Source organism: Buceros rhinoceros, unplaced genomic scaffold (genome assembly GCF_000710305.1).
Source record: "Buceros rhinoceros silvestris isolate BGI_N320 unplaced genomic scaffold, ASM71030v1 scaffold11949, whole genome shotgun sequence".
Lineage (NCBI taxonomy): Eukaryota > Metazoa > Chordata > Aves > Bucerotiformes > Bucerotidae > Buceros > Buceros rhinoceros.
In genome coordinates this window covers 88,939-102,803 of record NW_010431076.1, presented here as the reverse complement: position 1 = coordinate 102,803, position 13,865 = coordinate 88,939, and the positions used below count along the sequence as shown (strand labels likewise).

General features: G+C 44.2%; 1 protein-coding gene across 2 annotated transcripts in view; it reads left to right on the top strand.

The window, feature by feature from the left end:
- Positions 1-2,086: 2,086 nt before the first annotated feature.
- The window catches only part of RBFOX2 (RNA binding protein, fox-1 homolog (C. elegans) 2), a 56,473-nt gene continuing 44,694 nt past the window's right edge, over positions 2,087-13,865 (top strand). The window contains exons 1-2 of one of the 2 annotated variants that reach the window (XM_010143300.1): positions 2,087-2,310; positions 12,638-12,784. In XM_010143300.1, the coding sequence (XP_010141602.1) occupies positions 2,119-2,310; positions 12,638-12,784 (339 nt within the window). In that variant the 5' untranslated portion in view covers positions 2,087-2,118. The remainder of the gene's footprint in view (positions 2,311-12,637; positions 12,785-13,865) is intronic. The other variant, XM_010143302.1, reaches the window with a different exon arrangement.

Genomic DNA, 13,865 nt, shown 5'->3' with positions numbered 1-13,865 from the left:
CTTGAAAAGGAGGCAGCACATGGGCAGAGTGGAGCTGTTGTGATAGGAGATAAATAGTCTGAGCAGGTGAGTGATGGGGTTGCTGGTACCTGGTTTGCAGTGCGATAGGCATGTTCAGCCTCTCCTCCCTCCCGTTTATAAAACTCACCCTGCAGATGTGGATGGTTTAGGTGGAGTCAGGCCTGCTTTGACGCTGAGAATGGCAAAGGAGTGAGCAGAAGTGAGGGCTAGTGGAGCTGTCCTTCTTTTTGGGGAGTAAAAAAACCCTGTCCTGCTTTCAGAACATGTGCTCCGTGTGTGGAAAAACCTCTGCAGAACTCCTAGCATGCGACACAGGCTGCAGCGGCTTGGGGGAGCACATGCAAGGAGCTGAGCACTGGCTGGGGCGGGCATGCTTGCCTGGATTTTTCGCTCTCAGATAAGGCTGCAGAGTTTTGTGTTTCTGCAGGCTGCAAGGCTTTGCAGCGGCTGGTCTTGAGTTAATGAAACTGTTTGGCGTGGGCCAGGGCTGCCGCTCAGCTCTGCTAAGTGGTATTGAATGCCCTTCCCTCTCCTTCTGCCTGGCTGCAAGAGCGCGTGGCTTCGTGGCCCCCAGAGAAGGTAGACCAGATAGACTAATGTCACAGCAAATTTGGGATTCAGGCAGTGTCTGAATGACCCAGTGCTGACTGTGTTTATCATCATTTCCTTTGCCCGGAAGGGAAAGCTGCAGGTAGACTGATAAAGGGACTGAAAGGTTTGTCCGGCTGCACTGGAGGTCTGTCAGCCCCTGCATGCTGTCTGCTGAAAGGCTGCTTGGTAATTTCTACTCTGCCTTTCCTACCCGTAGGATAAGGTCGGCTTCTTTTTTACTCCATTGATTTAAGCCTGCTGGTGTCAGAATAGTCTCAAGCACCTCTGAGCTTTGTGGGGGAGGACCCAGGGCTTGGAACAGCAGCCAAAATTTAAAATCAGGATTAGTCTGTTGACACGCACATAAATCAAACAGCCCTCCTATCATAAATCTTTTCCATGGATTTTTTTTTTCTGCTGTGGCAGTGGAAGCAGTAGGAGTGGTGCAGCAGCCTGGGCTTCCCAGGGTTGGATTTCAATGTCAAGGCTGTTCTCCTTCCCCCCGGGTGGCTGCTCCCCCGTTGGTGAGATCCTTGCAGCAGCTGCAGGGCTGCATGCTTTCGTGTTTGCTTCGGGTGGTTTGTAGGTATGGTGGGGTAGTTTTTCTGCTGTCCTTTGGGGATATCTTTGTCTGTTTCTGAATTATCTGGTTGGTATCAACTACATCTAAGACAGTGCTAAAAGCTGCTAAAAAGTTCACTGTCCTACCTAGAGTTCTCTGCGGGGTACCCTGAGCTGAGGGTGGAGTGGGTAATTGATAGCTTGTGTGATGGTGATGATGCTCAGGACTGGGGAGAGTGTGAGCATAATACTCCAGGCTTGTGTTCTCAGCTCCAGTCCTACAGCTCTTCAGTGTCTTCTGCACAGTCAGCACAAAGCAAATGGGATACTCCAGCGACTGGTACCTGGGCACCTGTGCTCTGTACTCAGTGCTGTCAGAGCAAAGGAGGGGGCTGCTGCACAGATGAATTTTAAAATGAGTACTTCTTTTCTCTCACTGTAACACAGCAGCGAAGAGTGTGCTCTGAACTACGCAATGCGCTTGCTTCTGAGCAGAGCTGTGAGGGTCAGGCTGGAGGAGATGGTCCCAGATATGGTGGTACTTGGCATATTAAAGAACCTTGTTCTTCTGTCTGTTTCCTTCTCCATTCCAGTGTTTCAGTGCCTCTTCCTCCTTCCAAAATAATGTCTTACTGTGTGTAAAGCCTTGTGTGGGATTATAGGACTATGCAATTTGCGAGCCCTGTAATTGGAATGTTGCCCCAAAAAAGATTAGGAAAACAGTCTCGTGGCTCAGAGGGGCAAGGCATGCTCTTTTTGATAGAGAAGATACTAGAAGTTTTCACAATATTCTGGTGGTGATAGATGGGATATTAACGTGAACGTGTGTGTGTGTGTGTATCATTTCTCAGGCTGATGCTTTGAGCCATTTTCTGTAGTATAAATCTGTTTTCTCCTTTTCCTATTCTTCAGGGTAACCAGGAGCCAGCAGCAACTCCTGATGCAATGGTGCAGCCATTCACCACAATCCCATTTCCGCCACCCCCACAGAACGGGATTCCCACAGAGTATGGGGTGCCACACACTCAGGACTATGCAGGCCAGACCAGCGAGCACAATCTGACGCTCTACGGAAGCACGCAGCCGCATGGAGAGCAGAGCACAAACACGGCCAGCACGCAGAACGGATCTCTTGCAGTAAGTGCAGAAGGTTGCAGAGCAGGAGAGTACCACGGTGCTTCAGGAAAAAGCAGCCCTTGATTAGATTGCTGACTGTTTCTTAAGTATGCAGCAAATCAGCGGTTGACTCGAAAACATGGCTTCTGACCTTCCATTATCAAGTTCCTGTCTTTCCCCTTGTGCGTGTTCCTCTCATAAACAGGTGTCTGCAAAGAGCGGTAGTACTTGGGATCATGATGTTTCTACCATGGTGGCATTGTCCAAAGACAGTCCTTTACAAAAGTGTTAATTACCTTGTGTTAATTGGCAAACGGATCATATGTGATGGAGGCAAATTCTGGCAGGTTTACAGTACAAAGGATTAAGGTGAGCACATGCATTGTAGGTGTAATCCCAATATGGTTTTGTTTTCAAGAAGCTAGCAGAGTAGAAAAATAACTTTTCTTTGACTTTCTGAAGATGGCAGGCTGCTTCAGGGGGCAAAGAGAGGAGAGGACCTCTCAACTACTGGGCATCCATTTTACCAAACAAAGATTTTTACCTTCTTACTTTTTTTTTTCTTCTCTCTTCTTCCCATGGCCTGGAACTGGTACTGGGCAACATGCTGGCAGATTATCCCAGGAAAAGCTTTATCCACCGCTTAAGCCACTTGTTAAGACTTAACTTCCTAATAAAGAGCCTTATGGTGAGAGCCTTTGGTGCTCAGGGACGGATTTAATCTGTTAATGCTTTCAGTTTTACTTGTAGTTGGGTGTTTGGCTCGTGAATATTATCCTCCCTCTTGTAAGTACTGAGTGAATTCAGTGCCAGCGATTGGAAGAACTCATAGTGCCAGCTCGAGTGTGCATGGCTCCTGGCATGCACCTCTGCTCCTTCTGCAGTGGGCAATGGCTGCACAGTTGACATCACTGGTTTTGACTTTGATAAGATATCTTGAGTTCATCCTGGGAAAATTGCAACTTAAGCATCTTAAAGAAGAAAAAGAGTAAAAACCCTGAAAAGCACATTGATAGTGCCTGAAAGGAACCTCAGGTGCCTTACTCAGCAAACACAGATGTAAATGAGAAGAGATCAGGCTGGAAATAAAATGTAGAGCTGGTGCAGTGTGCAGAAATGCAAGTCATCATTTTAGTACCAGATTGTCCAGTGTCATTCTAACCTGTAAGATCTGGGCTGCCCTTCTCCAGCAAACAGCTATCTCAAGCACTGTCAGTTGCATGGGAAAATGGGAAATGGGGAAAAAAAAACAGGGCAGTGGCCTCTTCCCATGTACGTTTGCTGTTCCCATCCTTGCCCAGAACTTAACAGTGTTTCTTTTTAACAGAAACGATGAGAGCCTTGACCTTGGATGTAAGTTCTTGCCAACCCTCCTGCTCTTCTTCCATATTAGGAGCCATCTCCGTGGTACTGGAGGGCCAAGCTCTGTGTTTCATCAACTAATGCCAGCTCCAAGGAGCCCACAGCATGCACAGGGGAGGCTGGCGAGCCTTTGAGGAGGGACTGGGAGCCCATCTGTGGGGGAGGAAGCGTTGCTGGGAGACTGCTGGGAGGCAGGGTGTTGCCAGGAGGCTGCGGAGGGAGCATGACTGGCAGGGCTTATCTGAGAAACAGGCTGAATAACACATAATGCCTTTACTGGCTGTTGGAAACGGGTGGGCATGTCTGGTCTGACTATTTGATGTGTTTAAAGATGTGCATGTGTAGTGTGCAGAGTCAGCCTTGCAGACCCTAGTTAGTGGGGAAAGCGTAAGGGCATAGACAAGTGTGCTGCTCCTGCTCCTATGGCTGTGACTGATGAAACCCAGAGGATCCCAGATGGTGGCACATGAAGAAATCTGGGGGGAGGGGGAAGGTGCCTCAGCCAGGGGCCTTTCACGTGCCAGACTTTCACATGCATGGGGTCCTGGATCTTCTGAGTCCCTTTTTCTTTCTGTCTAGGACTCCTTCTGTATGAAGTATTTTGATTCTGTGGGCTGCCTTGGGATGTGATTACTTGTAATTTTTCTCCTTCTTGGTACTGCTGATTAATCCTGTAGGAACTAGTGGAAGAAAGAAGGCTCAGTAGTTGCTCAAGCATGCTATTAAAATACAGCAGAACGCGCTGGTTATTTCACCTTGAACATCTACAGCTAATGTCAAGCATCTTTTCCATGTACAATGGTTATTACTTGACATTTGTGTTCAGTCCATGTGGACTAGACTGATATGTGTTAAAGCATCTTTTCCTTTCACCACTTTAGTGCTAACTTTAATACAGCAGAAAGTTGTCGTGGGTGATGTACAATCCTTCCCTCCCACTATCGTGACTGACAAGCACAGCTGCTGTCATGTGTGTGAAGGTGATACCTGAGATCGAACAGCTGGTGGATTTTTTAGCTGCTGACTTGAAGCCTGTGCTCCCATGGGATGATTCAGAAATTCCTTCGGCCAGACAGATAAGGTTTCTGCTTGTTACTAAGAACAAGGCCTGTGCTTGGTGCAATTGGCAGAACAGAGCAAGATAGCTAAAGGTGTGATCAGATGGTGGGGCCTTTCCTGCCTTTAAGGCTGGTAGCTTTTTAGGATAATTGGAAAAGTAACAGAGAATATAGGGTGGCTTGAAGGCCCTTCGTGGGAAGGGGAGTTTCACCTGGTTGGTAAGATGTTACACAGCAATGTAGTGGGGTCTGTAACGGGGTCCTTAATATGCTGGGTGGGAACAGCTTTTCATAGAAACTTGGCAGATTCTGGCAGGCATGTCAGATTGAATAATTTGAGATTAGCAATGGTGTCCGAGATAATAGACAGTGGTCTGGAAACCTGAGGTCAAACTTCAGCAATGAACTTAGAGAGTCAAGTCCATGCCTTCCTACAAAGTCTAAAAGCCCTGAGCAAAGGGGAATGACTGGTGTCATCAGCTAAGGATGAGCTTGGTACTGCAGGTCTGAGTGTAGTGGAAAGCATCCAAAGATCTCAGAAGCAGGGTCATGGAAGAGAAATTGGCAGGATAGGTGGTGTAATACAAACAGCATAATATTTTTGAATCTTCTTTTATTTTAGGATCAAGCCTCATCTGTGGGGCTTTGTTTCTTGCCTGGCATGTGGGTCTCCCAGTCTTCATCTTCAAGCATCTGTCCTTTCTCTTGATGCTGTCCCAAAGCACAGCTGAAAGACTCGGATTAAAAATAAACTGAGGTACCAGACCATATTTGGCCTACTTGGTCTCCCTGTTGCAGCCTGTCTCTTAGACCATTGATGCTCTGCATTTCATGTCTGGTGCTGGGCTGCCTGGTCTTTCCCCTTCCCCCTTCTTGGTTCACATTAGTGCGCTTACCCCTAATGGAGGCACCCAGCACAGATAGCGGAGATGCTAATTAGGCTGCAGTACCTCTGGCAGCTGAGCTGATCTAAAGATTCACTGCTGTCAGAAAGGAGAGATCTGGCTCCAAGCACAAACTCCCACTCCTGTTTACTGGCTCTGGCATTCCTTACGTGAGCCACTTTAATTCACTGACCTGGCAGAAAGCTGTCCAATTCTTTTGCTGGGTTAATGAATTAGAGCAGCTCTTGAAGGGATCCAGCAAATGCTGTGGTTGCAAGGTAAGCGTATGGAGTGCATGGCTAGAAGCTGAGAGCAATTGTCAGGTTTCTGCATCTCCTGGTACTCCACCCGTGGAGGAAAGATTAATCATCCACTGAACTAAAAAAGCTTGCTTGATAGTAAATGCAATGCACTTAATACTGTGAGCTGATTATTCAACTCGTTTCTCTTGTTAATGTCAGAGGGAAGAATTTTTGTGTCTGTATAAATTATGGAATGCAGCTGGAGATGCAGAAGTAGAGGAATAAGTTTATGTAAATTACTTTGCATGAAAATGGCAGGTGCTGTTGCCTTTGTGTTATGTTATCGTGAACCAATATAAAACATTATTTAATTACAGCACATCGTGTCTCTCAGCTTCTTGATGTGCCATACTGAAACATATTCAAGTCATCTGCTGTACTGTAAAGGGATATTGACTTTCTGATTTCTTAAAGGAGACACACCTGTGGTGGGGAACCCCTGTGTATTGCATTCAGAAGCGAGACAGCAAAGCTGCTTGGTCATCTGGCTGTGCTCTGTACATCTGGCAAGGGTTTGAAAAGAAAGGAGCCAACAGCACCAAGGATTCCTTAACTGACTTTTGTAACACGTGGATGCATGATGTTATAATGATGACTTTCCCTTGAGTATTTCTTGCCTAGTCTGAGATTGCAGAATTTTTCTCTGTAATTACTTTTCATCACTTTAGTAATTAAAGCAATTGCTCATGTGAGGTATTTCAGGTGAAGAATACGTTAAATGAATATCCTTACTTATCTTTTGATACTGCTGTGCAAGAACAGAGAAGAACTAGCTTCAAGTAAGTAGCTAGCTGCTGGTTGTTTAACCACCTCAGCTTGGAAAGTGCTGTCTTGAGGTAGCAAACTCTGATGTTTAACATCAGGAATTTGCTTTGAGTATGAGGCAGATTATTTTATTGAGTACGAGGCAGATTATTGTCAGCGCTTGTAGACTGTTGTCTAGTGAGGCAGATTTAAAAATGTTTTTGAAAGAGAAATAGGAAATAAATCAGCAAATATCATTATGTTAGAGTCTACAGCTGCGGTACTTCTGCATATCTCTCAAAGGTTATAGCAGATCTAGAAGTAGAACAGGGAAGGATAATGATGATGAAAGGAATTTAGCACGTTCTTTATGAGAAGAAATGAAATAATCATGAAAAGAGTTGAGGGAAATGAAGGCTTGTGACAAGTACATAGAATATTGAATGGTATGGGAAATAAAATAGGAAACTTCACCATTTTCACTTACTAGGATGCATACATGGCACCTGATTATTTCCTCCATGCAAAAAAGCAGGGGTTTGTTTCCTTTTTTTGCCATATAATTAAGAATTTAGCATTGGAGCTCTTGTCCATAGCATGGTTTGGAAGCTGAGATATCAATTGGCTCAGAGGCTATACTGGAGAAAAATGACTGAGTGTTTGCCCTGTTCTTACATCCTTCTACTGATGCCCCAGATTTGGTCACTGTCAGAAAGACAGCAGTGATCTGGGTGGATCTTAGTCAGCCACTGTGTGACTCTTGTTCTGCCGCTGTCAGTGGAGCAGTCCAGGGGTGACCACTAGCTCAGGAAGTCTTGCTGCCTCCTTCACCTTGTTAGGGCATCCCTGTTTTGTGAGGAATAGGCTGGAACTGCTCGTAAAGGGTTTGACATTGTAACCAGCAGAGCAGGACTTTCAGAGGGCTTCATTTCACCACTTCATTGAAAGGGAAAAAAGCAAACAAAGAATCTTATTAAAAACACTGTTCAGAAAAAACAGTAGTCTTAAACATCACTACATAGAAGATGTTTTCTGACACATCAGAGATGCCTTCATTGTGCAGAGTAGGTAGCAAAACTTCCTCTCTGCTTTCCTGTGCTAGGTTTGTGTTCTGACTTCAGGTGGGGAATATCTTTATTTAATGAGGAAAGTGAACAAAATTACTTAAGCTTCATTATGTCTGCAAACAGGTAACAGAAGAAAATATGCCCTGAATTAATCTGACTGTATCAAAAATAGTTAAGCCTAGCAGAAGTTACTTGATATGTCCTTAGCAATTTTTTTTGTCTGCTTTTTGGTATACAAAGTACTTCATGTTGTTAATTGTACTTGTAGCGTAGCCCTGTTGTTTTTTTTTTTCTCAATATAACACTGCTGGCATCTCTGAAAAACCAAGTACGTGGATACAATGCTAAAATTATATTTACTGTTGTTGAAAGGTGATTATTAGCCCTGCAGTCTTCTGTCTGCTAAACAGGTGTTGTTTAAGCAGCAGAAGTTCCCATGCCCTTTGCCTTTGCATGTGTAGGACCTCAGTCCTACTCTGATAGAGTGTGGTGGGACAGAAGGCAGACTTTCTGTCTAGTGCCTAATTCTTCACTTGTTTCCCCACCAAACCTCCTCAGTGGGTATCTGTTCATTGGTGGATGACTGATTGTTTTGACATCGGTTCTTCACTAGAAGTTGCAGAGATCTTCCCACATTGTCTGCACTCTCCTATGTGGTGGGAAGATTGCCTTCTGCCAGTCATAGCTTTCAGTCTTTGTCTCCACACAGTTCCTCAGGCTCTTGATCCAAACAAGATCTATTTTTTTTTTTTCATCCAAGACTGGTCAAAGAGTTGTGAAGAGAGCACAGGCTTTCTCCCAGATTTTGTAAGCCACCCAAGTCCTCTTTTAAATATAGTTATTAGTTACAGATTGTATTTTGTAAATATTTTCTTTGCAGTGATTTATGGCTCTTAACCTCCTTATTATGACTCACAACATTTTGGACCGTCTGCTTCCTGGGGGAAAGGACAGGGGGTTGTTTTTTGTTTTTCTATAACTTGGACCTGAAGCGGTTCCAGTTCTAGAATCAAGTGGGAAATGGAAACAGAATGCACTGGGTATTAATAGTCTCTGTGCTGGCTTGTCACATTGGTGGTTGTCTGCCGGTTGGGGAGGTAGCCCTCTGTCTGACCACACAGATGGAGATCTGCTTGGAGCTCCTGTGGGACTGAAGCCCCTGCCTTCCTCCCACTGAGGAGAAATCCTCAACAACTGCTTGTTCACCAGCTGCTTTAGGACAGAATAATCTAGGTGAGAGGTGGGAAGATGGTTCTAGAGCTGCCCCCAAACCTTACAGAACACCTTTGTGTTGCCAGGTGTCCGTCTCCCCTTTTACATGTGTACATGCACATGTAAACATCCATGCTTCTGTTTGCAACTACCTCGTCTTGCTTAGAGTTTCCTTACTGCTGGTGGGTGTAAGGGAGGAGCTGACGCGAGGGCACAGACAGCAAGTAGTTAAAAGTGAAGCATGTATTGTGCGTGTCCTGAGCTCTGATGCATTTATTAGTGACCTTGAGCAGAGCTCAAAGCTTGTGTGTGCAGGCATGAATGACATTATCACCTGCTTAAGTATATGTTACACAGGCTATGCTGAGGAGGTAAGGTGGATCCAGTACTGTTTCTAAATGCAGTCTTTGCTGCAGCATGTCTCTATGTTTGCCTGATGACAGACATTGAGACTAGGGAACGTGTATTAGCTCTTTTCCGAGCTGAATCACTGTTCGTAGTGAAGAGAGAGGGCAGGTCCTTTGCTGTAAAGTATTGATGTGAGGCCAGAAGGAAGGAGCTGAAACTCAGTGTGGAAAAAGAGTCAGGACAGAGAGTGGGTGCTTGGTGAAATGCAAGCTTTTATCATCTGGCTTGGTGAGAGTAGTGCTGTTGCCAGTCTCCATTATGTGCTGCCTGAGAACAGGCTCCAGGCCCTTCCTTTCATCTCCTTCCTAATGAATCAAGACGAGGAATAACTACAAAAGGAAAAAAAAAAGCAAGATCTGAGGAGACTGTTTCTTTCATTTATGTTGTAGCTGAATGTGTGACAGTAGACAAATGTATTGAAATAATGTTTTAGTGGCTGAAAGTTCAAATCTTACCTTAGGGCCATAGATGATAGAAATGAGGAGCTACAGCATCCAGAGAGAGAAGGTATTTAATGTTAAACTACTGCTGAAAAATGAGGCTTTGAGAAAGCCTGAAAAGCATTTGGGAACTCTTAGTGTAGTCAAAAAGGTAAGAGTGGATCAAGATCTCCTGTTCCTTCTATTGTTTCTCCTCTTTGAAGCCTTTGTCTTATTGTACACATCATACGTGCTGTGAAATGACCTCTGTGGTGGCAGCACTCTGCCATATGCGGGAACAGCTGTGAGTGATTTTGAGCCGGCCACTGTACATGATATATTGCACCCTTGGTGAGGAAGGAGTTCTGCCCTCTGCCTGCAAACAAATGGGTGGGAGAGGAGTATACATGACATCCTGGCTTCCTCCCATGTTGAAGTGGCAGGTCCAGTCCTGTGCAACCTGTATTTGAATTAAAGGCTAAAACATTTTTGTTGTCACTGTTCAGAATCTGTGCCTTTCCTCACTGACACTGCAGAAGATTCACTAGTGTGTGTGAGGATACACCTGTGTGCATGGGTGTTTGCCCATTGGAAAATCAGAATTTGGCAAGATGCAGTAGCAGGGCTCCAAAATGGATTGTAGAGATCACTTTTAGCAGGACTGTTGCTGATTTGTGGGAGTTATTTTGGAGCGCTCACTTGCAGGTGTTGTGTGTGGTGGTCATGGATGGCTACCCATGTGTTTTGTCCTTCTTGGACGGATTTGTCCCGAGGAGCAAAGAACTCTGATGGAGTCAAAAATAAAACTGCCAAATAACATAGTGTGATTTAATCATAAGCCAGCTGCATCGATTCTTCCCTTAGGGTGCACTCTCTGTGTGTTTGGAGATGGATTTTGTCACAGGGGTGAGGATAGAAGAAGAGAAGGTACTTAGGGAGGGGAAGCATCTTTTTAGATACGATCAAATTAAAGTTTCAGAGGTTGTTCTGAAAATTTGATGTTTGGAGGCTGGATGAGTCTTGGTCAAATAAAAATGCTTCATCCTGCTAGGCTTCTCCTGAGACTTTCATGGCTCTGGAGAGTAGACATACTTGCAGGGCAGTATCTCCATTCTTCTGATCACAGCTTAATTTATATTAACGTATCAAATGTATTTTGTGCTGCCTGCGCAGCCCTACTAAAATAAAATGGAAAGCTGCCACTGCTTTGCTCAGCATGTCAAGGTCCCAGTGCTCACTGTCTGCTTGCTCTTGTTAGTGCTTTATAACCAATAAATATGTTCAAGGTCATGTCTGTAAGAGACATTTCTGGCCAGCGGAAGCTCTCCTGCCAGTTTAGCTCATCTGTGGAGAGAAGGTTTCTTTCCAAATATTCATGAAGTGTTTTATATTGAATGATGTGCAGAGCAGACTAGCAGGTCCAGTCAGGGGTTGGGAAGTCAGTGTGGGCATCTCTCCTGAGATTTCTTTCCTCTTTGGTACACAAATTGTGTATTTAAACTGAGGGGAAGGCCCTGAAGCAATAAAGAAATCCCACCCTCCACTCTTTAAATCTTTAGTTTTAAGGCCTGCGTGTGTTCTTGAGGGTGCTTAAAAACAGCTGACTCTAACAGTTATGCTGTCCTTGCCTTCTCATAGGACTTCTTTTCACTTGATGCGTTAAGGAAGAAATTAGATTGGCATCTAAAGAAATGAAATGATGCTTAAAAATGCATCACATAGGTGGTCAAATCATGAGTCCTAGGAGGATGAGAAGGCAGCAGGAGATGGACGGAATGGGTGGGTGATTTTTGAATACCTTGGTCTGTCAGTGCTCGCCTTGGAAAGTGACAAAGCATGAAAACCAAACTGTAGTCCGCTTTGTTCTGTAGCTCTGAGATTTTGAGGTCATTTGACTCAAGTGCAAACAGTACCATTTTCTTATCAAGCCATTTTGCAAAGAGACCTTGCCTCTATATCTAGTGCTGTGCTCACATTTTATCACTTCTTAGTCCAAGCCCAACACAAGTGGCTGAAGTTCTCTCTTTCCTCTTCCCTGCCCATTATCTCTGTGAGGGCATTAGGTCTCTCCTCTGGCACGCTGGTCTCCCTTACTCCCCTCCCTTCTTGCTGTCCTGCCTTCTCTGTGCTCAGGTACCCCTGGCTTCACTGTACCAGTCAGTGCTGGGGAATGCTGGGAACGAATTCCTTTGTTTTAGCTGTGGAAATCGGTAGCAGAAAGTAGCACTTGGAGTTTTTATAAATCTTGCAGTGATAATGACTGCTTCCTATCCCTGGGCCAACTTCTAGATGTATGAGAAAAGTTAATCAAAGATATGCATAAGCTGTTCATATATGGATTTTACCATTTAATTATAGATCTTCTTTTGGGGTAATGTTTCTCTGAAGGGAGCTTGACAGAGCAGATGCTGTTTTGCCTGGGGATGCATTTCTGGTATTGGCCCAGTGAAGAGCTGCCACTTCAGCTGTGGGGTTTTGATGATTGCATGAACATCCTGCCACATGAGATTAAAGTGGTGGTACTACCTCTCAGCTTCAGGATATGAAAGATCCGCCTCTTCATTAGAGCTTTCATATGGTGGCAGCTGAAGGGAGGAAGAACAGGGGAAAAGAGAGAAGCAATTTAAGAAAACCAAAGGCAAATATACTAAGCTGAAAAGTGATCTGAGGGGAGGGAGACTGAGGTCTCATTGCTATTTACTCATGGAAAGGGAGGGGAAGAAAAACACATCAATTGTTAAGCATTACTGCCGTTATCAAACTAATTGTGAAGTGCTCAAATACCGCAATTGCAAGTGTAATACTAATACCTAAAAAGAGATAAACAAAGCATGTGAAAGGAAAGGAATTTGTGTGGTTTCTATTCACGCACGTACTTCTTTCTGATTTCAGCAGACAGAAGGAGGGGCGCAGACAGATGGACAGCAATCACAGACACAGAGCAGTGAGAATACCGAGAGCAAATCCACTCCAAAACGACTTCATGTGTCTAACATTCCCTTCCGCTTTCGAGATCCTGACCTTCGGCAGATGTTTGGGGTAAGTTACTAGCACCTTTTAAGGAATGGCAGATTCTCCTTCCCCACAGGGGAATTCATGTGAAGACAACCCCCTTTCTCCTCAATTTAGTTGGTACGCTGTAAAGTATTTGTAGGACGAGGACAATTGGTAGTGTTTACCTCAGCTGGTGAAAAGTATTAGTGTTGTTCACATCAAGATGGTTTTGGGGAAAAATAAATAAAAAACCCCTTCACCTTATTTTCGAGTAAAGACTAGGATTAAACATTGACTTAATATATCCCTTGCAAAGCACTGTTTCTCAGTTGCTTAGAAACTTGTTGAAATATTTATGTCTTTCCTCATGATCTGCTTCTGTGATGAAAAATTGCTGTAAGGAATTGGCCAACTAGCTATTGCATGTGGAAAAGCTAGTGCAAGTCAGATGGCATTTTACATTGTGTACGATATACATTCTGTTTCTTCTGACCAAATAGTTTCTCTTCCCTGATCTTTGTATGCTATTCATCATTCTCCGTTTATAAGCTCTTAGAGGAAGAGTTTGTTCACATTCAATTTTGGACACAGACATAAATGAGTTAGATGCTTCATGACCTAACTTTCAGCTGAAGTTATCTATATATCATCATCAGGAATCCTTGGCTTGCTGATAGGAGGGTAACATCTGTAGTTGATGGCATGTTTTAAAGTCTTCAGAATTATTTCTTACTATTTATTAAGTTAACAGACTTCAAGTGTTGCTGCATGTTTAAGATGCAGTGCAGTGGACTCAAGTCAGGAAAGACCAAAGCTGAATTTCCTCTTACCACCTTAGTCTTCGAGTGTATGCTTTGGTCCTAAATTGCATAGCCAGCTGCACCTCTAAAACCTTACAGTGTTCCTGTTTCAGTTGTTGCATCTCTTGAGCCATCTGTGTGGGTGTGTATGCATACACATACACTCCCATAAGGAGAGTAGTGTTACAGTGTGTAAATGTGTCAAACTCATGAACTTCAAGCTTAGATCACTATAAATGAGAGAAGAATTGGGCTTATCTGTTCGTAGCTTGGAGAGTGCAAAGTGAGCAAAGTATGCCGAAGTGTTAAAAATTTCACTGATGGTC